Source organism: Sinocyclocheilus grahami, unplaced genomic scaffold, assembly GCF_001515645.1.
Source record: "Sinocyclocheilus grahami isolate Dianchi unplaced genomic scaffold, SAMN03320097.WGS_v1.1 scaffold2312.1, whole genome shotgun sequence".
In the NCBI taxonomy this organism is placed as follows: Eukaryota; Metazoa; Chordata; class Actinopteri; order Cypriniformes; family Cyprinidae; genus Sinocyclocheilus; species Sinocyclocheilus grahami.
In genome coordinates this window covers 7,430-31,828 of record NW_015507491.1, presented here as the reverse complement: position 1 = coordinate 31,828, position 24,399 = coordinate 7,430, and the positions used below count along the sequence as shown (strand labels likewise).

General features: G+C 36.3%; 4 protein-coding genes across 5 annotated transcripts; 1 reads left to right on the top strand and 3 right to left on the bottom strand.

The window, feature by feature from the left end:
• Positions 1-5: 5 nt before the first annotated feature.
• On the bottom strand, positions 6-4,223 carry LOC107574700 (uncharacterized). Its single transcript, XM_016261144.1, has 8 exons — positions 4,121-4,223; positions 3,793-3,828; positions 3,343-3,422; positions 3,055-3,239; positions 2,800-2,948; positions 2,548-2,695; positions 1,641-1,780; positions 6-1,146 (listed from the first exon to the last, which is right to left on the bottom strand). Coding segments are annotated over exons 3-8 (1,194 nt in total). The 5' UTR covers positions 3,345-3,422; positions 3,793-3,828; positions 4,121-4,223; the 3' UTR covers positions 6-576.
• A 6,678-nt stretch (positions 4,224-10,901) lies between these two features.
• LOC107574698 (mitochondrial import receptor subunit TOM40B-like) lies at positions 10,902-18,243 on the bottom strand. 2 transcript variants are annotated; one of them, XM_016261135.1, is made up of 10 exons: positions 18,097-18,243; positions 17,595-17,779; positions 17,411-17,478; positions 17,194-17,286; positions 16,105-16,206; positions 15,913-16,018; positions 13,763-13,885; positions 13,541-13,617; positions 13,358-13,460; positions 10,902-11,673 (listed from the first exon to the last, which is right to left on the bottom strand). In XM_016261135.1, the coding sequence occupies exons 2-10, from the start codon at positions 17,737-17,739 to the stop codon at positions 11,534-11,536; spliced, it is 957 nt and encodes a 318-aa protein (XP_016116621.1). In that variant the 5' UTR covers positions 17,740-17,779; positions 18,097-18,243; the 3' UTR covers positions 10,902-11,533. The 2 variants fall into 2 exon arrangements, with proteins under 2 accessions (XP_016116621.1, XP_016116622.1); XM_016261136.1 differs by having other exon boundaries at positions 17,595-17,774.
• A 511-nt stretch (positions 18,244-18,754) lies between these two features.
• LOC107574697 (ubiquitin-fold modifier-conjugating enzyme 1) lies at positions 18,755-20,247 on the top strand. Its single transcript, XM_016261134.1, has 6 exons — positions 18,755-18,922; positions 19,132-19,199; positions 19,287-19,350; positions 19,436-19,512; positions 19,611-19,701; positions 19,815-20,247. Exons 1-6 carry the CDS (start codon positions 18,800-18,802, stop codon positions 19,893-19,895), a joined length of 504 nt encoding a protein of 167 aa, XP_016116620.1. The 5' UTR covers positions 18,755-18,799; the 3' UTR covers positions 19,896-20,247.
• A 723-nt stretch (positions 20,248-20,970) lies between these two features.
• Positions 20,971-23,478, bottom strand: LOC107574695 (uncharacterized). The gene is made up of 2 exons (XM_016261133.1): positions 23,227-23,478; positions 20,971-22,193 (listed from the first exon to the last, which is right to left on the bottom strand). The coding sequence occupies exon 2, from the start codon at positions 22,170-22,172 to the stop codon at positions 21,519-21,521; it is 654 nt and encodes a 217-aa protein (XP_016116619.1). The 5' UTR covers positions 22,173-22,193; positions 23,227-23,478; the 3' UTR covers positions 20,971-21,518.
• Between the last annotated feature and the right edge of the window lie 921 nt (positions 23,479-24,399).

The window sequence follows — 24,399 nt, the reverse complement described above, 5'->3', positions numbered from 1 at the left end:
AAATAATTGTGGGAACTGCAAAATATACTTTTTAAGCACTTGTGAAAGGATGCTGTAAAGAGAGTATGTACGAGTTGCATCACAGTGACACGCTGCAGAATGTGTAGCTCCAACTTATTCCTGAAGTAGGCACACTTCCATAGTTCAAACTGTGTTCAACATGACCCACTAATAGTACCTCAACTGGGCAATCAGCAACAAGATGGCCATTATCCAGCAATGTTTAGGTCCGAAGTTCCTTCTATTTGACCATACAGAATTCAGCTTGAGAGTTTAAACGGATCATAATATCTGTAGGATCCAAGAGTTCCTGATGCAGGAATATTAATGGATAGTTCTCTCCAGGTATAACAACCCCCAGATTTTGCTTCTATACCAAGTGTTATGCCCTCATGGATATTCTGATCTTCTGCATCACAAAATTTTCAGTTTTGCATGTCTACCTGCATGGCTCAGGTGAAAGGTGGATACTTTTTTGCTTGAATTTGGTTGCAGACTCCACCTTTGGATGTAGGTTCAGGATATGTATATCCTCTTTAAGGGTATTCATAGTTTAGATAGTAGAGATTTGGAAGTTCATAATACTTTGTCATGTCTTGGTTCATAGCCACTCTCTGAGTTAGAATCAGGCAAGAATAAGCTATCCTCCTCCTCTTCAGCAGGCACTTCTCTTTCACAGCCACTGCCAGAAGAACAGGAAAGAGTTTCTTCTGCATAATTGCTATCCATCTCTGAGTTTACAAACGTGTTCACAGTAACCGTTTGTAGTATTTTGGATGATCTTGAATTGTTTAAAGTATTAGCACAGAAAGATCCCGATTCAGATTCACTACCTGGATGCATACTGTCATCATCCATTTCAGATATTTCATTTTCTTCACTATCTTCTATATCATTAGCTAGTGTGTACTCATCACACTGATTTGATGCCTCAGCCTCCTCATCTTGCTCTGGTGGGTTGACACTGGCGATGGATGATGTAAGGTTTTCTCTCGGTTGATAGAACATAGAGCCATCCTTGGAGTCTTCCTCCGATGAAGAAAAATGTCTCTCTGCGTTAATTTCTTTTTTTGGCGGGGTCACTGTAATTGGCTGGGATTCCTCAGAGGTTGGTTTTAGGACCCTTTTATATCCTGGAATAACAATCTGGAAAGGACATACAAACACTGTATTATTGTAAAGGATAGTAAACCTCTACCATGCATTGCATTCATTTATTTGGCATCATTTTACAAGCTTCCATTAGTTAACTTTAGTTAAAGCATTAACATTAATAATGAACAGTTGTATTTTTATTATTATTTTTATACCACTTAAAATAATAGAAAAAGTGGCTCAGAAAACAAAGTTATTTGCTAGAAAAGCTCTAGCATCATTTGTTTGCAGATGCCACATAGTTGGATATTTTGTGTCTTTGAAATTCAGATTTTTTAAAGTTTGACTTGGGGCCTATATACGCATAATAAATGTATATTGTATATAAAATTATGAAACACCTTGGAAGGGTCATGTTAAAAAAAATCAAATAATGTTCACAAAATGATTTCAATATAACAACTGATAAATGCAACTTAAATTCTAAAGTCAAATTAAGACATACACAAAGCTTTATGAACTTCAACAAGTACTGAAGAACATACCAAAGGTTTTGGAATGCGGAGATTCTTGATTTGAAGCCTCATGTGGTAAAAACAACCAAAAGGCAAAAAAATCACAGTAGAAAAAATAATCAGCAGCATGGCCACAATGCACACCACTAGCACAAAGCTTCTAGTAGAATCTATAAGACACATTAACATATAAACAATATCGTTTTAATAAAGTTGCAATGTTTTTGAAGTAAAGCTATGCTCACCAAGGCTGCATTTAATTGATCAGAAATATAGCAAAGCAGTAATATTGTGAAAAATGATTAATTTAAAATAACTGTTTTCTATTTTAAAAAGTCATTTATTCCTGTGATGCAAAGCTGAAGTTTTAGCATCATTACTTCTTCAGTGTCCCATGGGCCTTCAGAATTCATAATATGTAGATTTGCTGCTCAAGAAACATTTCTTCTTCTTATTTCATAATTTTGATAAATGTTAGAAAGAGTGCTGCTTTCTAGTTTTGTGGAAATTGTCAAATATTTTCTTCAGGATTCTTTAATGAATAGAAAGCTCAAAAGAGCATTTACTGTATTTGAAATAGAAATCTATTGTAACATTATACATTTTTACTCTCACTTTTGATCAATTTAATGCATCCTTGCTGAATAAAAGTATTCATCTCTCTCTCTCTCTCTCTCTCTCTCTCTCTCTATAGATATACACACACTGAACAGTATACAAATAAAATATATCCGTTACCTAATAGAAATACGCATTTGGTGGTGTTGAAGTTACTGTTCTTCGAGGCTTGTTGATGACTGGCAGAAACATTAACACAATAGTTCTTGCCAGATGGCACATCATGGAAAATGTAGGATCTCTCTCTCTCTCTCTCTCTCTCTCTCTCTCTATAGATATACACACACTGAACAGTATACAAATAAAATATATCCGTTACCTAATAGAAATACGCATTTGGTGGTGTTGAAGTTACTGTTCTTCGAGGCTTGTTGATGACTGGCAGAAACATTAACACAATAGTTCTTGCCAGATGGCACATCATGGAAAATGTAGGGAGATTCAGAGGCTGATATCAGTGCTACAAACTACAAAAAACAAAGCAATTTAAGGAATGCATATAGAGTTATGCATATAGAAATTTCATTGTAATAATCAGTGATTGTACATGACAAAAATATTATGCGTTTACCTTTGATTCCCCTGCAGGACTGCTCTCAAAAAGATACAGCACGTATTCCAGTGGTTTGATGTCTGGTTTTAATTCCAGCCAGTGACTAAAATGAATTTGAATGGACTTTTGTTCAGTTGAGATTTTTACATTTGGGGGACTCAGGAGTGCTACAGAATAATTCAACAGAAAGTCAAACACAAGAGCATTATTTAGCTTTGCTGACCAAAACATTACATTAATTCTGAAAGTCTTATATAATATATTTGAGCATACTGTCTCCATATGGCTGGAAAGACTTTGATGTAGTTGTCCAGTTGGAGCTCGTTCCTTTAAATGTTGTCTCGACCCTCACAAAATAATTCCAGTGAAGCTCATTAGGTTGCCCATCAAAAGTCAGTTCGCATTTCCGTATGGCTGTGTTAATGCAGTGTGGAGTGTGATTCCACTTTCCTCCAGCCCTTCCCAAAAAATTAGTACAACTATTTTTAGAAATCTATTTGACAAGTCACAAAGTATTTTTTATTGATTGACTGATTTATTTTTGCGAATGTCTGTATGTACATTTTTTGTGCATTTATAAACTCCAAGGTGTATCTGCTGTCAGGAGGATTTCCTTGTCCAGGAAGCCATTCAGCTGTAGCCTTAAAATCCAATAATACCACAGTCAGATTTTTTGGAGGAGAAAGAATTGCTAAAAAATAAGGAAAAAAATAACTGTTGCATTAATTACAAAACAAACCAATTAAATATGAATAAATGCCAAAATACACAAGCCAACCCATATTGACAATAACAGGGTGTGTGCATGCAAAAAAACAGTATTTATATATTTGCATTGTGAGATTAAAAAGGAAGGTTACCATTTGCATTACATATCTGCCCTACATCAAAGCAACTTTCAAATTGCAGGAAAAAAAAGTACCCTACCTTTAGATGGCGTTAGACATATTTGAAGCAAAGTAAACATGCAGGCTAGAAAGCGGGTCATCGTGTCATTAAATCATGTCAAACCTTTAAAAAAGGCTGGAAGTTTATCCTTAATCGCCCCTGCAAAAAGCAGTACAAGATTTTACAACAGATCGCAGATAATATTTAACATGAGGTTTGGAGAAATAAAAATATAGATGAGTAAAAACAGTATTACATAAATAGAAATATGCAAAATAGCATGATTAGTTTGGTGCAAGCAATATTTGACTTAAAGGGCCAGAACAAGTTTACAACTATAATATTAGAATCATTACAATACCAAAAGGAGAAATAAATGAAAATAAAAACAATACGTGTTTTTCGGTAAAAGCCTCAGTTACTAATTATGGACAATTCAAGTCACACTCACCACACTGTAGTCATCTCTGTTTCTATAAATAAAACACCAGTCCTGAAGACAGCAGATCCATCTTACATACCAGCAGCATACTGAGATTGGGTTTAAACAAATGATCCAAGACAAATACTATACTGCTATCAAAGCGTCACTCGTTCACTACAGAGAATGTCTTGAGGGTACGTCAAGCAATGCTTTCAAGCAATCTTGTCTAAACATTCTACAGTACACCGAATGAGAGAACAACTATCTGCAGGTATGCACTGACAACATATTAAACAAGTCCAGACTTCTTTACTGATCTAAAGGTATATTTGAGACTTAAGCACCTCCCCTGTTACCTGGAACATGAAAACAGGTTGTTCCAGTCTTCAGGATGGAATCTCATCTGTCGTCCTCCTCAATCTCCACCCAGCATGCACCTGCCACAAGCACAATTACTGATAAAGGGAATTATGTTGTTCTGAACATAGTAAGCAGAAGCTTTGTGATATGAATGAACAATGTTATTATTAATATACAGTATATATTTTTTCAAAGAAATATTGGTTGAACAAGCTTATTTTAAAGTCCCCATGAAATCCAAATTAAAGTTTTTTGGGTGTTAGTATCAATATGTTAGTCTTAAGGTTATCTATAAGGCCGTGTGCTCCAAAACAGTGACAAAATTCGCATTTAGAAGATATAAGCATTCAAAGCTGGCAGTTAGTCAAACGGCTCAACAAATTTTTTGACGTCACGTCGTACTTCAGCTTCTCATCAAGCTTTCTGTCCAATCAAATGCTCTCTAGAATCTGAAGCGCCCGCCCCCTACACTATAAAATAGACGCTGAAATCGGTCACTTGTCCACAGAATTAGTATTTTCTGTACAGTGAATGGCACGTAGTGCACTATATAGGGGACAGGGAACGATTCAAACAGTGTAAATATGATTTCCATTGAGGAAAAAAAGAAGTCTGGTTTCTCGCTGTCACGCTGACACACTCTGCTCTGGTCCAGAGACACGATAGCACGGTGCAGATCACATGTGCGAGTCGGCGCACACCACAAAATGTATCTGAGCTATTTGAATTCTACACAGAATGCTATCTTTTATAGCAATATGGATGAGATTGTGGCTGGCATGTGGTTGGCACGATGGCAGAAACCAGGAAACGTATCGTGGTGTGGTGCTACTTCTCAACAGCGGAAAAAAATATTGCACGATGCACTATTTGTGATAAGAGAGTCTCACACAGCAACAATACAAGCAACCTTTTTAAACATTTACAAACAACACACCCTGAAACGTATAAAGAGGCTGAACAAAAAGCTGCCCAGTCTCCCTCTGTCCGACAAAAGATGCTACAGGAGAGTTTTCAGGGAGGCTATAGGCTTAGATCTCTGCCACAATTCTGCGCGTGAAAGATCATATTTTGAGCGCACAAAATTTTGCACGCGCGCTCTCTGAGTTTTGTGGAGAAAATGTTCGTTTCGCAAAGAAAAAAGTATTTCGAGAGCACGAAAATCCATTTTGCTTTTAAAATACGTTTTTGGATGTGTGCAGACCTCTTTTGCGCATGCAACGTTCTATAATCACTTATAATCTATATATTATTGTTCATGAAGGCTGGAGTCAGAGCTCATTTGACTCAAACAACAGCTCACTGCAGCACATGTGCAGGAGGGAATTAAGAGGACAGGTGGGCCGGCGTATTCCACTATACTGTACCTGACTATAATCAGACAGCAGATATTGCATGATCAAAATATCCAAGACAAGTTTAAAATACCGGTTTAAAGGTGAACAGGATGTATAAATCAATACAGTGATACATATCTCGACATACACCATATGAAAATTTGATATGTTGCAGTTATGACATGGCATTTGCAGTGTGATGAACAGATTAGATTTTTAGTAACTTTATTTTGATTTGGTGTTTGATCAAACTTTCAAAAGTTGACTTTTGTCCCCCCAAAACTTTAAAAATTATAACTAAACAAGTTGCAAGGTCATGTGACAACAACAAAGCATATTATTGTTATAAAAAATGTGCATATGCCTACAGGTTCACATACTTTTTTTTTTTAATAAAAGTGTATAGTGCACTGTATTCAATAAAAAGTAAACTAGAATTATATTCGGAACCCAAGCAAAGTTTTAGACCCACCACAGAGTCACATTTATATATACGTATATATATATAAATCAGTCTTCAAGTATTTTACTACTCTTCAATATGTGATTCTTATTACATAGGGGTCATTTTTTAGGATTCTATACTAAAGCTAAGACTCTGAGAACCTGACACCTTGTACTTCTGGAGACTCCAGGTAGCTTGCAGTTCTGGAAAATGGTGGTGCTGGAGACTAAATGGTTCCTGGTGATTTCACACCTAATTCTTCACCTTAATTCCTAATTCTTTTGCACTTAACATGCATCTTTTCTTCTCTACATGTTTTTGACTGACTCTGCTGACCCACTGAGCATTTTGCTGTCCAATGGTTATGTATTCACTTTGCAATTTCTAGTATTGTATTAGTTATGAATATTTCTCATCTGCATTGAATCATTTTTGACTTTCAGTCTCAGCTTATTTGTAAAAGAAAATCTGCTTAATAATTATGCACACCTAAATATAAGAAATTATTCACTTCCAGCCTTCATGAACAATAATATATAGATTATAAGTGATTTAATACAAGATTAATAGTAGTTATTAAGATTGATGTCATTTGGAATTGGTCAAATGTGCTTGGAAAAAAATATGATCAGAATATCAACTTGCATAATAATTATGCATGTCGAGGTAATGCAAGAAATGTTGTGATTGGTTGTCAAGGCAGCCAATCAGAATTTAGCAGCCTCGTCTCTGATTGGCTGGAATTATGGCATATTGTAACGCTGGGTTGTGTTGAGCAAGCGAGCTGCTGGCATTTAGAGAGCACTGAGGGCGGGCATCAAGGGAGCAAGCTAGTGAAACGTTGCACGCGCAAAAGAGGTCTCCACACATCCAAAAACTTATTTTAAATGCAAAATTGATTTTCGTGCACTCTAAATACTTTCTTCTTTGCGAGACAAACATTTTCTCCACAAAACTCAGTTCGCGCACATGCAAAACACACTTTTGCGCGCTCAAAATATGATCTTTCACGCGCAGAATTGTGGCAGAGATGTAATCCCATAGGCAAACCCTATCCAGGTACAAAGAGCACAATAATTAGTTAACTTATTTACTGTACTCCCTGTCTCTTTCGTAATCTTTAGGCGAATAAGAATAAATATAAAGTGCGTGTGTTTGTGTGTGCATTTGTGTGGGGTGTCCTGGTATTCCTTACGTTATAGTAATACCAATAAATTTTGACTTCCTGAGGACATTTTAGGTCTCCATGAGGGAAAGTTGAAGATGAAGAAAAGATGGTCAGTTCAAAATGAAGAAATAAGTAAAAGTATGCACAGTGTATGTTGTTGGTATTTTATTTTATTTTATTAAGATTTGTTATGTTATTTAATCAATATTGTTTTGTAAAATATGAAGATAGTACAATAGAATGTTGAAGAATAAGAAAAACTGCCTGTTTAAAAATAGGAAATAAGTAAAAAAATATGCACAGTTTATGTTGTTGGTATTTTTGATTATTTTATTAAGATTTATGTTATTTAATCAATATTTTTGTAAGAAGGTTGTTTAAACATTTTTATTTGTTGTTAAATTTGCTTACTTTTGAGTTATTAAGGGCCAGTATGTGTATGTAATTTGCCTTTAAGTGTAATAATATAGCGGTTTTCGTCTTGGAACTCTGCCATGCAGACCATTTTTGTCCAGACCATTACTTTCTTGCTTATTTGTTTCTGAATTTCTTTGGATCTCGGCATGATGTCTAGCTTTTGAGGATCTTTTGGTCTACTTCACTTTGTCAGGCAGGTCCTATTTAAGAGATTTCTTGATTGCGAACAGGTGTGGCAGTAATCAGGCCTGGGTGTGGCTAGAGAAATTGAACTCAGGTGTGATAAACCACAGTTTTAACAGGGGGGCAAACACTTCTTCACACAGGGCCATGTAGTTTTGGATTTTATTTTCCCTTAATAATAAAAACCTTCATTTAAAAACTGCATGTTGTGTTCACTTGTGTTATCTTTGACAAATTTTTTAATTTGTTTGATGATCTGAAACATTAAAGTGACAAACATGCAAAAAAATAAGAAATCAGGAAGGGGGCCAACACTTTTTCACACCACTGTATATATATTTAAATTAACATTATTTTGACAAATCACATACACATTTAAAATTACAAGCAGTATCGGTAAAATTGTAACAAAAAGTATCGGTATCGTATCACATGAAAAAAATGTGGTATCGCCCATCCCTACCAAGCTGTGATATAAACGAATGCTTTTGGCTATTTTAAAAAGGGGCGGGGCTGCTTGATATGTCCCGCCCTGTCTTCCTGTTTCAGTTAAAAGGACATCAACACATAGAGTAACGCTGCGTGTTTCTAAGCATTTCAGGGGACCTTTAAATGTCTTGCAAGTGACCTACCTGCAATTGCAATAAATAAATAAACATAGGAAATTTGATACTAAATACTTTTATTTCTATTTTATAATGCTATAGCGTAATTCTCTTCCCAGATGAATCATTTTTGTTTTGTTTTTGCATTATAGTGTGTGATTACTCATGTTCCTCCAACATTTTGTGTTTTATCTCTTCCAGAATTTTCTGCAATTACATAAGAAATATCACGGTAAATGTACTTAACATCAGGCTTTGGCCACAGGCATGAGTCATGTTTTTGCATACTAAATTGTGGTTGGTTTCTTTCTTACATTTATTTAAGCATCTACAGCTTCATATAATAACATGTTCATTCATTTGGCCAGAGGAAAACCTTTTTTTCTCCATTTTTGTCATCTGATTTTGAGAGTTTGGGTTTCTTGCCATTGTTGACTTTAGCTTGCTTAGTTGAAGCCTAAAAACACTTAATATTCAGTAATATTATCAATATGACTGCACAGACACCATCAAATAAAAACAAACTGAAATAAGCTGGATGATTGTCTTCTATAGAACTGCTTTACAACTTACAGTTAACCAACTGAACTGAATGAAAATTGAATTGACTGGATAACAACATTACTGCCTTCTGAAGAGCTGCTTATAGCTGAAGTGAACTTCTTTCCAAATTTAATAACTTTATACTGTTATTGAATTGAACTGAAACAACACTGAACTGACTTAAGCAAAATAATTACTCAATTGTCTTTCCTGAGCTGCTTTAAAGTAGAATCTTAATAAAAGTGAGTTTCCATAACTGATTCTGCTATTTTTACTGTGAAGCTGCTTTGAAACAATCTGGATTGTATAAAGTGCTATAGAAATAAAGGTGACTTGACTGGATTTGACTAGCTGCCTTTACAAGTTGAGAGACACAAGACTATTGGAGATGGAGTGAAAGGGAATGGGAACATGCTATGTAATTTGCAGTCAAGATTTTCTTCCTAAATCATATTTGTTGGGACTATATAGAGTTCCCGTTAGGAATATTTGTTGGGAATACAGTATCCTTATAATATGTAAGGATTCAGAAACTTTGCATGTGCCTATATAACCTCTATGTCTATAAGTGCTAGTGTTTATCATAAGTTAGTTTGAGGCTGGATTCCCTACTTATTTCTATCAACTTTGGAAGTGTGTAGAACTTGTGTAAATGCAATATAAATCTTATTTTTTAGTTTCAAAATTCCTCACAAAACTTCTTGTTTCTATATATTACATTCATCTGTGAGACAGGTGCTTGAGAAAACTGACAGAAAGAACACAACCATTTACTCGCTGCTTTATTTACAGCAGATCTTTATAACGATATCAAGATTTGACCTGAAGCCAAAAGTATCTACAATACTTCTGACCTTTGGATACAGTCGTGTCATTTGAAAAGTAGCAAAAAAACGATAAGAGCATGGTAAAAGTTCCCAAGACAGTTTGAATGTGTCCTTCATATAACAAAAATGAAAAAAGCTGAAATCTGTCAGTTTTAATAAAAATCAACCCTGAAACATAAAAGACGAATCACCCCAAAACAGTCTCATTAATCACATGGCCAGCATACAAACTGCAGCCAAATTTCAATAGTCACTTCACCTTAGTGCTTAATCTTAAGTATAAACAGTTTCGTAATTTACGGGAATGACAACCACATTTTACAACGTTAATTTAGTGGCAACTGCATTTACCAAAATTACATGCTGTATGCACAGAACCAAACTGAACAGCTGTTAAAGACATATTTAAACTTGCATCAGAGATGTGCCTCTCTTCTGTGTATGCAGTGCAAGTAAATCACAGGTAAAGAGGTACGAGCCTTGCTCATTCGCACATTATGATGCAATTCTTTCTCTCAGTTGCGCTATAGAAATAAGACCAAAATATCACAACCCGCAAATGCCCACTTTATTAAGTCCACTTTCAGTCCTTGATGTGAACCGGGTTTAAGTTGTGTTAATTTAGGGGATTCTCTTGAGCATTTACATGTGGTTCTCACTCCTGAAATGATATAATACAGGTCATACCTGCATTCCTGTGAACCAGTGGCAGTCATGCTTCAGAATGCACAATGCATCCTTATACAGTTCACAATGTCACTCTGTTTCCTTCCATCATCATACACAGAAAAAAAGGGGTTTAAAATTGTACCTTTTGAGTTACAACAGCTTGTCCCTGGAGCAGTACCCTTAAAAGGACATATTTGTACCTTTTTTACCCCTAATAGGTACATATTAGTACCTTAAGGGTACGTATTACTACTCTAAGGTACTAATATGTAACCCTAACCCTAACACACCCTAGGTACAATTCTGGCCCCTTATTTTTCTGTGTGTACTTGCCATTATACCGACCCCCAAGAAGTCTTCAGGTTTAGCTTAACAAGCAGAGAAGAGGGTGTTTTTGTTTGAATGAGGGAATGATACTTGATAAATGGCCCACCTCTTTGCTAATCTTCTATATGTTTGGCTTGACATTGATTTAGGAGTGAATTGTATTTGGAGTTTGCTACAAAAAATTGATCTTTAATAGAGAAGTCACAGGAAGCTGAAACTATATATTCATTTGTGTGGTCTCCTCCCACAGTTACAGAAGTTGCCATCTTCTTAAGTTAAGATAATCTTTGAATATTTATCTCAGGTTACTTTGGGGCCAATATAAGTAAAATCCTTCATACAGGATGGAACCGACATAGAGGGCACATTCCCGGTCTTTTTCAGCCCTCATTCCTGCTTGCCATGAACTGCATGATTGTCCAGTATGGCAAAGAGGGCTTTGATTAGCTTGCCTGTTCTGTCCATTGTCTGTGGTGGACCAGTGTCTTTGGGCAGACATGAAGGTGGTTTCTGAAGTCCCCAGTCCTAAGCGGTGCCTCTTTTAAGTTAGGTTTAGTATCTAACCAACGTTGACCCCAAGACCGACCTGTAACTTGTCTGCTCTGTGGTTGACAAAAGCCCCCATGATCAATGTGGCAGGAAGGGGATAAAGCCGCTTTTCCAGAACCCCACCAATGATACAGCGGCTGTCCAACATTCCTAAAAAAACATCAAAATGATCGACAGAAATTATGAGTTAAATATTAATCCTAAATTTAATCATTCTGTTAAACACATTACCCTAGTGAAAAAGAAATATACTAAAATATATTTGAAATACATAAATACATTTATTTTACTGAACCTTTATACGGTGACCGGGAGGCGACATGTTCAGTTTACTTAATTTTGTTGTGTTGTTAACTCGTGGGAACATGATAATATGTCGTGGCCACGAGATAGTTTTGTCGAGGTAACAACATCCTTATGTCGTGGCAGGGGCGCGCAACTGCACATTTGGCGAGGGGTATGCAAGATTAGTGTTGGCGCCCCCTGTATTCTAGTAGCGCCTAACACTAACTCCCACAGAAAACTTTCTGCAAGTAAATGACCAAAAGCCTATTCACTAGCTTGTGCATGGAAGTATACAAACTCATTAGGAGTGAAAAAAAGTGGTGGTGGTGGTGGTGGGGGGTGGGGTCACATAACATCCCTTTTAACTCCCGATGGCAGACCCCCGACAGTAGAACACATTTTTTTAATTCATTTTTATTTTCAAACGCATGTAATATTGCTTACTTTTTAGTTAGGTCATATGAATATACATATACGTATTTCTTAATATTACTGTTTGTATTGTGTTTTTGTTCAAACTATGCAGCCTTAATTATGAGACTTCTTTCAAAAGCACTAAAAAACCTTACCCAGATTTTTGAACAGTAGTGTATAGAATAAGGTACCTTTTCTCGCTTGTTTAATTTAACTTATTCATATATCAGTAACAATAACAGTGCCAATCCACTTCACAGACTTGAGGATTCTAGAGAAACAGACTGCACTATTGTGTAACATCATAAAGTTTAATTGTTATTGCCAGGCCAAGATAAAGCCTGCAACCTCTTTCATTTTCTGTGCTGATTTTAGAGGGAAAATGTGTGTCCTTCTGTGGATTTAAACAAGGTCAAAGATGTTAAATGGAGTGTAGTAAACACTGACACAGCTCAGAGCAGAATGCAAACTAGACAAGTGTTTTACAAAAATGCATGTTTCAAAATACATGTAAAGAAATTTGTTAATAAAAGGCCTTCCATTATAAGACATGTACTGTTATTTGTCTATGTATATTCTAATGGGATGTTTACTACCTGAATGCTACTGTTACAGTCTAGAATGGAAAGTATGAAAAACAAAACACAAATTTGAGTATGAGTATTTGAGTAAATGGTTCAAATGAGCTTTAAAATATAGGGTTAAATTCTGCCCTGCAAAGAAATTCAGTTTGGGCTGAAATTGGGGGATTAATAATATGTTTTGTGACATATTTGGAATCATACAGAGCCCCAGACAAGACATGTGAGAATAAAAATATTTATATCATGGCCATGAATTAACAATTCATTCCCATGACTTATTAGTATGTCAGCACGATGTACTAATTTGTTACCTCGTTTTAAGTAAATTGTGAGCATTCTATGAACAGAACGGATTAGTAAAATATGCACACAATATATTTAAAATGAGGTAACACGATATAGATATTTTATTCTGCATGTCAATTCTGAGGCTCCGTAGAATCAATCAAAAAACAGTGAAAACTGATATCAAAAAAGATTTCTCCGTTCCAGTGTTTGAGTAGTTACTAATTTGTGAGACACTGCACAGTGAGTATATCTGCCCTCATTACCTTTGAAGACCATTTTAGCTTCAGGAAGTTCCATCTGGTAACCAAAAGAAAAGGTTGTTTCCTGGGTCCTAGTGCTTGCCTCAAACTCCACTCCCATCTGAATCTGTGGAGATGAATTACAGACTGCAGCATTACGAAACTATTACTGTGAAATATCATCATATCCTTTCGACACCACCATACCTGTTTATTTGCCCTGTGGTAGTAGCTGGCATGTGCACCTCCTTTACCAGCATTCAGTGTTGCAACCCAATTTGGCCCTAAGACAGAAAAGATAGGACATTTGAGTCTCAAGTGCCATTGAGAAACAGAAGAACATTGTACACACAAATAGGAGTGACACTGAAGACGTAGCTGTTTAGGATGACTTATACTGGTGTATAACAAACAGATGACTGCTCTAACCTGAGTACTGGCCTGCCAGGGTGAGTATGCCCCCTTCTTCTGCTCGACCTCGATGGTACACCAGCTCTCCCCCCAGAACCAGCTGTGGGGATACGCTTTGGAGAAAGTGTGCAACCATGATAACTGTCACAAAGAAAAGCAAATGCAAACAGATAACAACATTTTAGGTGCAGTATGTGATATTGACAGCCAGCAATTGAACTACAGTCCGAATTCAAAATATTGGAGAGCATTGTTTCTCCCTCTCCTTCTATGTAGACTCAACGCTCACATGCGTTGCCAGATTGAGGACATGCAACAGGAAGGAGCACAACTGATAATGGAAGGCAACAAGGCTTACACTTTAAGTTAATTGCGTTTTAATATGCCTCTGACCATAGAGCTTTTTAGATGGATGCCAAGGCTGTTTTTTTATGGCGGGGAGAATTTGCGATCTCTGACCCTGTTCATTTGCTGGCTTCCATGGCTTCGATACACTGTATTTTCCACAAACTGGCAACCCGGGTGTCGAAATACTATTGGTTAAATTGGCAGTAGGTGGACACACGTGGACCGAAACAAAAACAGACATTCTGAAACAGAACCAGTGTTGCCAGTATTGCTGCGGTTTCCCCGTGGAATTGGGCTACATTAACACTGTTGCAAGGTTTTTTTTTTTCATGTCCTCAGGTTTAAGCAACCCAAATAACATGATTAGACCCTTATCATGTTATTTAGACCCTTAAAATTAGATTTTTACTAGAGGAACCCCACCAAAAAACGTGTATTTTACCCCCGGAACGTGATTTTTACAAAGGCTTACACTTTAAGTTAATTGCGTTTTAATATGCCTCTGACCATAGAGCTTTTTAGATGGATGCCAAGGCTGTTTTTTTATGGCGGGGAGAATTTGCGATCTCTGACCCTGTTCATTTGCTGGCTTCCATGGCTTCGATACACTGTATTTTCCACAAACTGGCAACCCGGGTGTCGAAATACTATTGGTTAAATTGGCAGTAGGTGGACACACGTGGACCGAAACAAAAACAGACATTCTGAAACAGAACCAGTGTTGCCAGTATTGCTGCGGTTTCCCCGTGGAATTGGGCTACATTAACACTGTTGCAAGGTTTTTTTTTTTCATGTCCTCAGGTTTAAGATTTTTATATTTAGACCCTTAAAATTAGATTTTTACTAGAGGAACCCCACCAAAAAACGTGTATTTTACCCCCGGAACGTGATTTTTACAAATGCGATTGGGCTAGTTTTGAGTAGCAATTGGGTGGGTTTTGTTGTGAAAACCTGGCAACCCTGCACAGAACACACATTTTAATGTGATGTGAAGTGACGTGTGGCCAAGTATGGTGACCCATACTCGGAATTAGTGCTCTGCATTTACCCATCCAACGTGCACACACACATCAGTGAACACACACAAACCGTGAACACACACCCGGAGCAGTGGGCAGCCATTTATGCTGCGGCGCCCGGGGAGCAGTTGGGGTTCGGTGCCTCAGTCGTGGTATTGCAGGTGGGAGAGAGTGCTGTACATTCACTCCCCCCACCTACAATCCCTGCCGGTACGAGACTCGAACCCACAACCTTTGGGTTATGAGTCCGACTCTCTAACCATTAGGCCACGAATCCCGTAGATTAAAGTAGAATAACTTCGGAGAAACAAGTATGTGAACTTAGCATGCTTCTCTGGCCTCTGCTAACTTCCCGTTTACAGACTCAGACATGATGTATTTTTTTTTTTGTCACTGTCCCATACTCCCGAAAAGAACGGAAAAATACGTTAAAAAATACAGTACAAAGACTGGAAAAATGTAATGTATTTTTGCACTATTTTTCTGTTATTTTTGAGAGCTACTGGGACAGTGCTAAACACGTCGATCGCGATCGTGGGTTAGAGCCCACTTCGTAAAAGGGCATAACAGGACCCCTTTAACAGAAGCAGGCTGGCTTATGGAATTTAAAATGAATGCAATGCCACTCAAGAAGCATTGAAAATAACTTACAGCCAAAAACAATTTTCCTCAATGGGCAAACAGAGCAATTCATCAAAATGATATACAGAGACAACCAAAGAAAAACCTGTTCTGCCTGGAAGGCATTGCTTTGTTGTAACTAATGCACATTCCTTTAATGAGGGACTCACACGATCATACCTGATTCCCTCAGAATGTCGGGGTTGGCCATAGTAACCGCTGCTGTGAAGTCACTACCACTATACTCCGTCTCAAACTGCCATGTGACAAACTGTGCCTGTTGAGTCTATTAAAGAATAAGCAGTCAGTCCACATAGTTGTTCAAAAGTATTTATTTTAACTAATGCAATATTGCATACCACTGCTATTTACCTGAAATACTGCTTTAGCTCTTATTCTCTCACTAAGATGGAACAAAGAGTGTGCATTTAAGCTGCCAGAGGAGTCCATTTCCCCAATAAGCATGGGTGAGCCCTATATACACAGAACATCATTGAAAACACACTTCAAGTCAATGTCCATTAGGTGAACAATATTGTTTAAATGCCCTGATTACTGCTCATAAAGATGCACAGCTGCACAGCTTTTGAAATGTGTTCCAAGAAACCTAGAAGCTTGTATTGCAGGTTTTTAGTATTCAATCATTGCATAACATGCAGTAGGAGTCATAAGCTATTAATAACTGATGATTATGATTAGGTCTATGTTAAATAAGTTACCTAACTCATTCTTTGCAATTTTGTAAGAAAAGCCTCCAACATCCAAGTTATCCAGTAATGCCAAAATAAGTCCATTTCATGTCCACATGAAGTGAAGGCATATTTCCAGAACAACATCCTTTGTTACTTCAAAAACAACATTCCTATCCAACAATCATATTGACACATTTTTGTTTTCAATTTATTAATTTATTTGTTTGATATGTATACTATCATATGCTTTTATACTCTACCATTCAAATAATTGGGTCAGTACTTTATTTATTTTTATGAAATGATTACTTTCATTCACCAAAATCATTAAGAAAGACTCTTATTCCAATAAATCTATCTATTTTAAATTGTACTAATAATTCACTTTTTTGATCGTTTATACTGTTTTTTCTGTTCTCTTCTTTTCCTTTTTTTATATAAGCACCTAAAATAAAGTTTATTATCATTATTACGGTTTTTCTTACTGTACTCCTAATTCAAAACAAACCCACAGTCCTGATTCTAAACTAAAAGTGTTGAATTTGTCAGTGTGAGAGCAGCTTGTAAACTTCTAATGTAATTTCCAGCATAACCAAGTGAAACGGTCATGCAGAGGAATAACAGAATAACTATTTATGCCTCTGCTCAAATGTACTGTACTTCTTGGCAATACATTTTGATAAGAATGTTGTTGAAGGCCCTTAACCCCTGCCCTAATACTACAGAAATCCACTTGAACAGGAACGAATGCACTGTTTCAGATTCTTACCGTCTCTTTGCTGTCAGTGTCTGATTGTAGGTGTTCAGCATGAAAGCGATAACTGGATGGAGCAACAGCACTGAGGTGAAATGTGTGACTGACCTGAGGTGAGAATTAAACCACAAAAAGCATCCATTAGTCCTTTGGCAAAATGTAATGCTGAATAGTGATAAATTTCACTTAACTGTCCTAAACGGTCTCATAACTGTACCATATATGAACAAACCTTGAAAAAGCTGCTGAGGGTCTTATTGATCACCAGTTTCACTCCTTCAATCTGCTGTGGAAATACATCTAGACACACAAACATTGAAATGACATCTAACAGACCATCACTTGTCAGGATGTCTCACTTAAAATGAACATATTTTAATGGAACTTATGAAAATGCATACAAAATCAACAGAGACCTTTACAGTTGCGATGCAAACCGTCAAAGCTCCCTGGGTTAGGTAGCCGTCCATCTCTCCTATCCCACCGTGACAAGGGTCTATCTTGTGGAAAAGGGGAGTTTTGGCGCCCTGGACGGGTTGACAAGGCCAGCACACTGCCCATGGGAACCCACAAGCCAAATGAGAGGCGCTGATCTTCTGAACTGCGAGAGACAATAGTAATAATAATAATAATAATTCACAACACTGGATCATGCATCCTTAAAAATAATTGACCATATTATGCCCATTTCACATAAATGGATACAAAGGATACAAGAAAAGAAATCAAATAATGGGGGGAAAGTATATAATTTTAGAATCTGCTAGTACACAAATCAACAGTGATGTTAATGAATAATCTGCACACTTATTAATGCATTTGAGCGCGTTATCAGGGATTAATAATTACATATGAACGATGATCAATAAGCATGCATTTGGGAATATTATGCTAGGCTTTAAAAGTCTGTCTACTTACGCTGAATAACTGTGGGCTGTGCAATTACAGTATGCAAAAATTATTTCCTGAAATCATACTAAAATGCAAGCTTTGTGCATGCAGTGACCGCTGGAAGAGAGTAAGGTGAAAGGATGCTGAGGGATGTAATGACCACTCAACTACAGACTCTAGCGGCGGAACCAGCTGAACAGTGCAGTCATTTAAAGAAGAGCAGCTATGAAACAGTTCCGTGCAGAAACACACTGCTGTTCATTCGCACACCCATGAAAACACGACTGGCGAATAAAACGTATTCGGAACGTTGTATTATTAGCATATGATATTTTTCTGATATAATACTTGTTAGCATCTTTTAATAACAAACTTCACCTTAAATAAAGGACTGTGACGTCACGGGGCACATATATTTTGGTTCCTCCTGTGATGAGAGGTCTGACTCATTTCCGCGACTCGGTTCTTTTGAACTGTTCATTTTAATGAACCGATTCACACCATCACGGGATCCCTGACGTCCCACGTTCCAATAAAGCCCTCTGTAGGCGCATATTGCCGTTTATAACGTGTGCTTATAGAACTGTCATAGAATTGAATATGCAAACATATGATGTATTATGCTTTTACTACTATAAGCGCACTCAACGAGACGGTTCTCGGTCAATGATTCAGTGAGATGGACTAAAAAGATCCGACTCTTTGCGAATCGGACACAGCTAGAGTCAACATGGCAGATGAAGCCACAAGGAAATCAGTTTCTGAAATACCACTTTTAAAAACAAATTCAGGACCAAGAGATAAAGAACTATGGGTTCAGAGACTTCGAGAAGAATATCTGGCTCTCATAAAGGTGAGTTGTAGCATTGTTTTGATGCAAAACTACTAGGGAGCTAAGTTACTATGCTAGCTGTATGAATGAATAACCATACGGGTCATACTGAGTTAAAAGTGTTCAGTCTTATTGACATCTGACAGCCCATCAGTATTGTTTACAAACTACATATGAACTGAATATAACAAAATATATGCACTTCTTAAAGTAATGGTGTTGTTATGCAGTATGTTGAAAATAACAAAGCAGCTGACAATGATTGGTTCCGTCTAGAGTCCAACAAAGAGGGCACAAGGTCAGTTTTTTTTATTGCTAGTTCTTCTTTTATGAGTAATAATATTTTCATTAACGCCTTAATGTATAAATACGTCTTTCTGTGAAGGTGGTTTGGAAAGTGCTGGTATATTCACGAGCTTCTCAAATATGAATTTGACATGGAATTTGATGTAAGATATTTTGAATTCAATTATATTTAACTTCATTTTATATTTTGTTAAAGTCCAGAGTAATTATCTTTATCCTAATGTCCAGATTCCAGTTACATATCCTGCCACAGCACCTGAAGTGGCCATTCCTGAGTTAGATGGGAAGACAGCGAAGATGTACAGGTTTGCTCCATGTTTAGAGTTTTGAAATTTAGTGTCACAATTTACTATATTTTTTTTATTATGTACCTAAATTGTTCAAAAACCATCTTTTATCACAGAGGTGGAAAAATCTGCCTGACGGATCACTTCAAGCCACTGTGGGCAAGGAATGTCCCAAAGTTTGGTCTGGCTCATCTTATGGCTTTGGGAGTAAGTTATGTTGCATGTCTAAAATCAAATGCATTCTGTCATTCGTTTACTAAAATTGGTGCTTTGACATTATTGCGTTTTAAATGAATAGCTAATCTCTGTTCTTTCCTAAGCTTGGACCATGGCTTGCAGTTGAGATTCCAGACCTCATTGCAAAAGGCATAATTCAACATAAAGACCAGCAAAACAGCTGAAAACAGTAGCAGCCTTTGCATTTCACTATGTCTTACTGATGCAAACACAACTGACAGTTTTAACAACAGTGGCTTGCTTTCCCTGTGGTTTCACATTTTTGTTTGCAACCTCACAGAAACGGTGTACGTCACATTCATATTTGTACAGAGATCTGTTTTTTTTAAACTGTATATCATAGTGGTTCAGTATTGGCAAGGTTTATAATACCTGTCCAATGAAATATGTATGTTTTTCATCAGTAAAGCTTGGTAAATAAATGCGGGATTGTTTTAATTGTAAGAATTGGGTGCACCTCATGAGGATTTAAAATTAGAAGTAGAAACTATGCAAAATTATTTTTTTCTCAGCTGGAAATGTTTCTTTGGTAACAGATTTTCTTTAAAATTAAGTATTATAAAAAAAACATTTTAAAAATTAATTGTGAAATAGATTTCTAATTTGTAAATTAATTAAATCTCAGTGACAGAAAGTTACTGGGCCTCGGTGCAGTTGCTCCAGGGTGTTAAGGCAAGAATTTTTGATTTCTATAATTAATCATTTCTATAACTCTATAATTAAACATTATGTAATGTATCTGTACTTCATTTTTAAATTAAATTTGGAGATATTCTTAAGTCATTTAAAAGTATAAAAATATACATTCAAAATATATTTGCGCACTCACACAGTTTGGTGACAAGAATCTGGTCACTCCATCTTCTAAGCTGAATGCTTGAATGTATTATGAAATCAAATGTTTTTTTTTCTTGATGTGATTGTGAACAGGACGACATCTTAATAATTAATAGTTACTGACAGCAAAGCAACTTTTTAAAAAGTAGGTTAACATTATGCTATAATGAAATATACCTGTACACTCTTAAAAATAAATGTGCTTCAAAAGGTTCTTCAAGCGATGCCATAGAAGAACCATTTGTGGTTCCACAAAGAACCATTCAGTCAAAGGTTCTTTAAAGAACCATCTCTTTCTTACCTTTTTATAATCTGAAGAACCTTCTTTCGCCACAAAGAACCTTTTGTGAAACAGAAAGGTTCTTCAGATGTTAAAGGTTCTTTCTGGAACCATTTAGACAAAAAGGTTCTTCTATGGCATCGTGAAGCACATTTATTTTTAAGAGTGTATGCCTATAAAAAGCAACTAGCCATAGCAAACATTCCTAGAGGTTTTGCAAATGAAATCCTCATTACTTTTGCATGTGTACAGTAATAAGATCAGGAATTGATCCAGTCATATACACGGACTACTTGAAATGACTAAGGTGACAGGCTCTCTTTATTGTCTGCAATACTGAATGTTTAAAACATTTAAAACCTATTCCTGATTGATCGAAAAAATCTCTTCAAACGTCCTAGATCATTCACAGTCTTATGTGATCATATACATTTCAATTTTAAATGTAACATCAAATATAATGGCACATATCAGCAGGAAAAAGAATTTGTCAGAGCATAAATGTCAAAGATAATTGTGTCACTGAGAACTATGAGGAAAGTAAACAATCTCGTATACACAGATAAAGTAGCTTTCAACTCAACTTCAAGCATCATGCATTGACGCATGTCAACAAACCAGTCCAAAAACCTGAAGAGCCTCCTGAATGATGCATCTGTCATGATATCTGTCAAGTTTCTAAACGACTGCACACGTGTTTGGTCAGGAGAACGCAGATAGTCTTTCCACACCCCCAGCATGACTGTACACTATGAGCAGGCCCTAGTTTGAACTTGCACACTGTACAAGTACCTGAGCTGTTCGAATTTGATGGCCCCTTCTTGTTTTGAGCAATGAGCTGTTTGAGTTCATTTAAGATGGCTGTGTTGGGTGCAAGAGCAATATCTGTGACCTCGACACGCTGTGGGTCATAGACGCAGTCCTCTTCTAGACCGCTAGGCACAGCTTTCATGCCACAGTTGGGAGGCACCCAGGCAGTGTCATAGCCCTGACTATGCCAGGTCTTCTGATGAGGATGGTTGTCCTTATCAATTCTTTTGACTTTTCCACAGTCGGCGCTTAATTTAAGCACTACTCTGTCAGTAGGTAGTGATTTCAGAGGATAGCGCTCTGCTTTCTTCTGGTCACGGCTCACATAAACTCCAGGTCCCAGCATTCCATCTGCTGACTGTCTAAAGCCTGTTGTTATGATCAGACGAGCTGTTTGAACAGAGGTGCCGTGATACATGGTGTAGAGTCTGCCTGATTTGGGTGCCTCGTCTGCCTGAAGATGACGATCTTCATCATAGAATGCTTCCCAGCCATAGAAAGTGATGGATGCCATCCTTTTTTCTTTTGGTATCTCCTGTGGATTACATACACATATGTAGTTGTTTTTTGGCGTTTGGCTTAGTGTTATGTTAGAATCATTATTATACTCTTATACCTTTTGTTCTTTTAATGTTTTTGAATTGTTTTTAGCTTTATTTTTTTTGTTTTCATGTAAATGTTTTAGTTTTGAAATGTTGTTGTATGCATTTGTCATTTTTATTTAATTTCTTTTATTTTCTTAAAAGCTTTTAGTTTTAATTACTTTTTCTTATTTGTGTATGTTTGAATTGTTTTTAGCTTTATTTTTTTGTTTTCATGTAAATGTTTTAGTTTTGAAATGTTGTTGTATGCATTTGTCATTTTTATTTAATTTCTTTTATTTTCTTAAATGTGTGTATATATATAGTATTTATAGAGTTTTAGCTTTTAGTTTGAATTACTTTTTCTTATTTGTAAGTCGCTTTGGATAAAAGCGTCTGCTAAATGACTAAAAGTAAAAGTAAAAAAAGTAAAGGATTAAATGTAACCATGATATAATATACACTACCAGGAAATGTTTAGATCTGCTCAAAACTTTATTGATATTTTACATATTTTAGAATACTAGTCCTGTCATCAAAACCATGAAATAATACAAATGAAAGTATGAAAGTGTATCTTAGTGACTAAAAATATTAAACAAAATCAAAACTATATTTTAGCTTCTTCATTGTGTCTAAACTACAACATCTACCCGGTCTAAAAATGACATTTTACTGTTCTAAAGAAATTAATTTGACATTGCTAATTTCATGAATAATTCATTAGTCAACATTTCATTAATCATTTATGCCAAACATATCAACATTTTCAAAATGAAACAGAAATTCAGTAAAGTTTTTCCAAATCTCTCACTGGTAAGTACAGTCTGTCCTTATGACTTTTGTTGTTTAGTTCAAGCTTTGAAGTTTGAACTGAATTATGTGTAAACATTAACAATACGCCAGAACTTCCGCATGTTTATACTGATTATGGCCTATATTATTCTAAAGGAAAACGTTATATTGTTCTGAAGGAAACAAACTTACCTTAAAATACTTCTCGCAAGTGAACAAGAAATGACACGAAACTCCGCGTCTAAACTTTCTTTATTGGTTATACTTAGAAAGCTAACCTTTCACTTTCAATTTCTTCTTAAACACGTTTTCCTGGTGTGCTCGTGAAGTAAAACAAATATTTAAATGATCAATTAAAACAGTGTTTTTTAACTTAAGTAATCAAAGGATGTCAGAGAGTGTAGCTCAGCATGCATTTGTGTAATTCTTTAAAGCGGTCACACTTTTTAAAGGTAAAATAATGTAATATGTCAATCAAACAGTGTAGACCCGCCTTCTTTTGGAAGAATACACTTCATTGGCAAGAAGCGCTCTTACGCATAAACGTGGTGACCAATAGTGTTGCCATGCCCGCTTCTTTTAAACGACTTGTTGTTTTTAAACATGAAGTCGGTCAATCACTATTAGCAGTTTCCCAAATACCTCTTCTGCACCAAAGATTAATTCCAATAAATGTTGATGTATTCACGATTCACTGATTCAAGATTTAGATGACCAATAGTTTATAAATCTATAAAAACCATAGAACAGGCTACTTCAGTGTGACTATTCTTAGTGTCCAGGAAACACAATGGGCCTCATTTATCAATCTAACGTAGAAACGAGCGCAGATCTGTGCGCACAAATCAACTTACGACAGAGTTCACGTGTGATTCATGAAACATTCGTATGCCGGCGATCTCATCGTACAAATGATCGCATGTTGATAAATGTAGCGGCAGAAAACAACCGTCATTTGAATATCACGCCCCTAAAAACACCCCGGTTTAGAAGCCTCGCCCTAGAGTTTACGACATGGAGAAATGAAACCCGGCCAAAAAGAGGAAGTAATCTCGCTAAAGAGAAATTGATCTTACTCCAAAAACACCCGTTAACCTTGTAATTGCAAACAATTAGGCTACATTAATATATGTAATTTGTATATTAAAATACTGGTAAATATAAACAGCCTATTTAGTTCCCCTCACTCTACAACAAATATTTTAAATTTAACGGTATTCAGAACAGAACAAGAATGAAAAATAAGTAGTTATAAAATTATATTTTTAACTGTAAAATAAAACACAAATTAGGCTATAGTGGCATTCATTATAAACAGCTTACAAATGTCAAGCAAAACTGAAACGGCATTGGGCTCACGCGCCT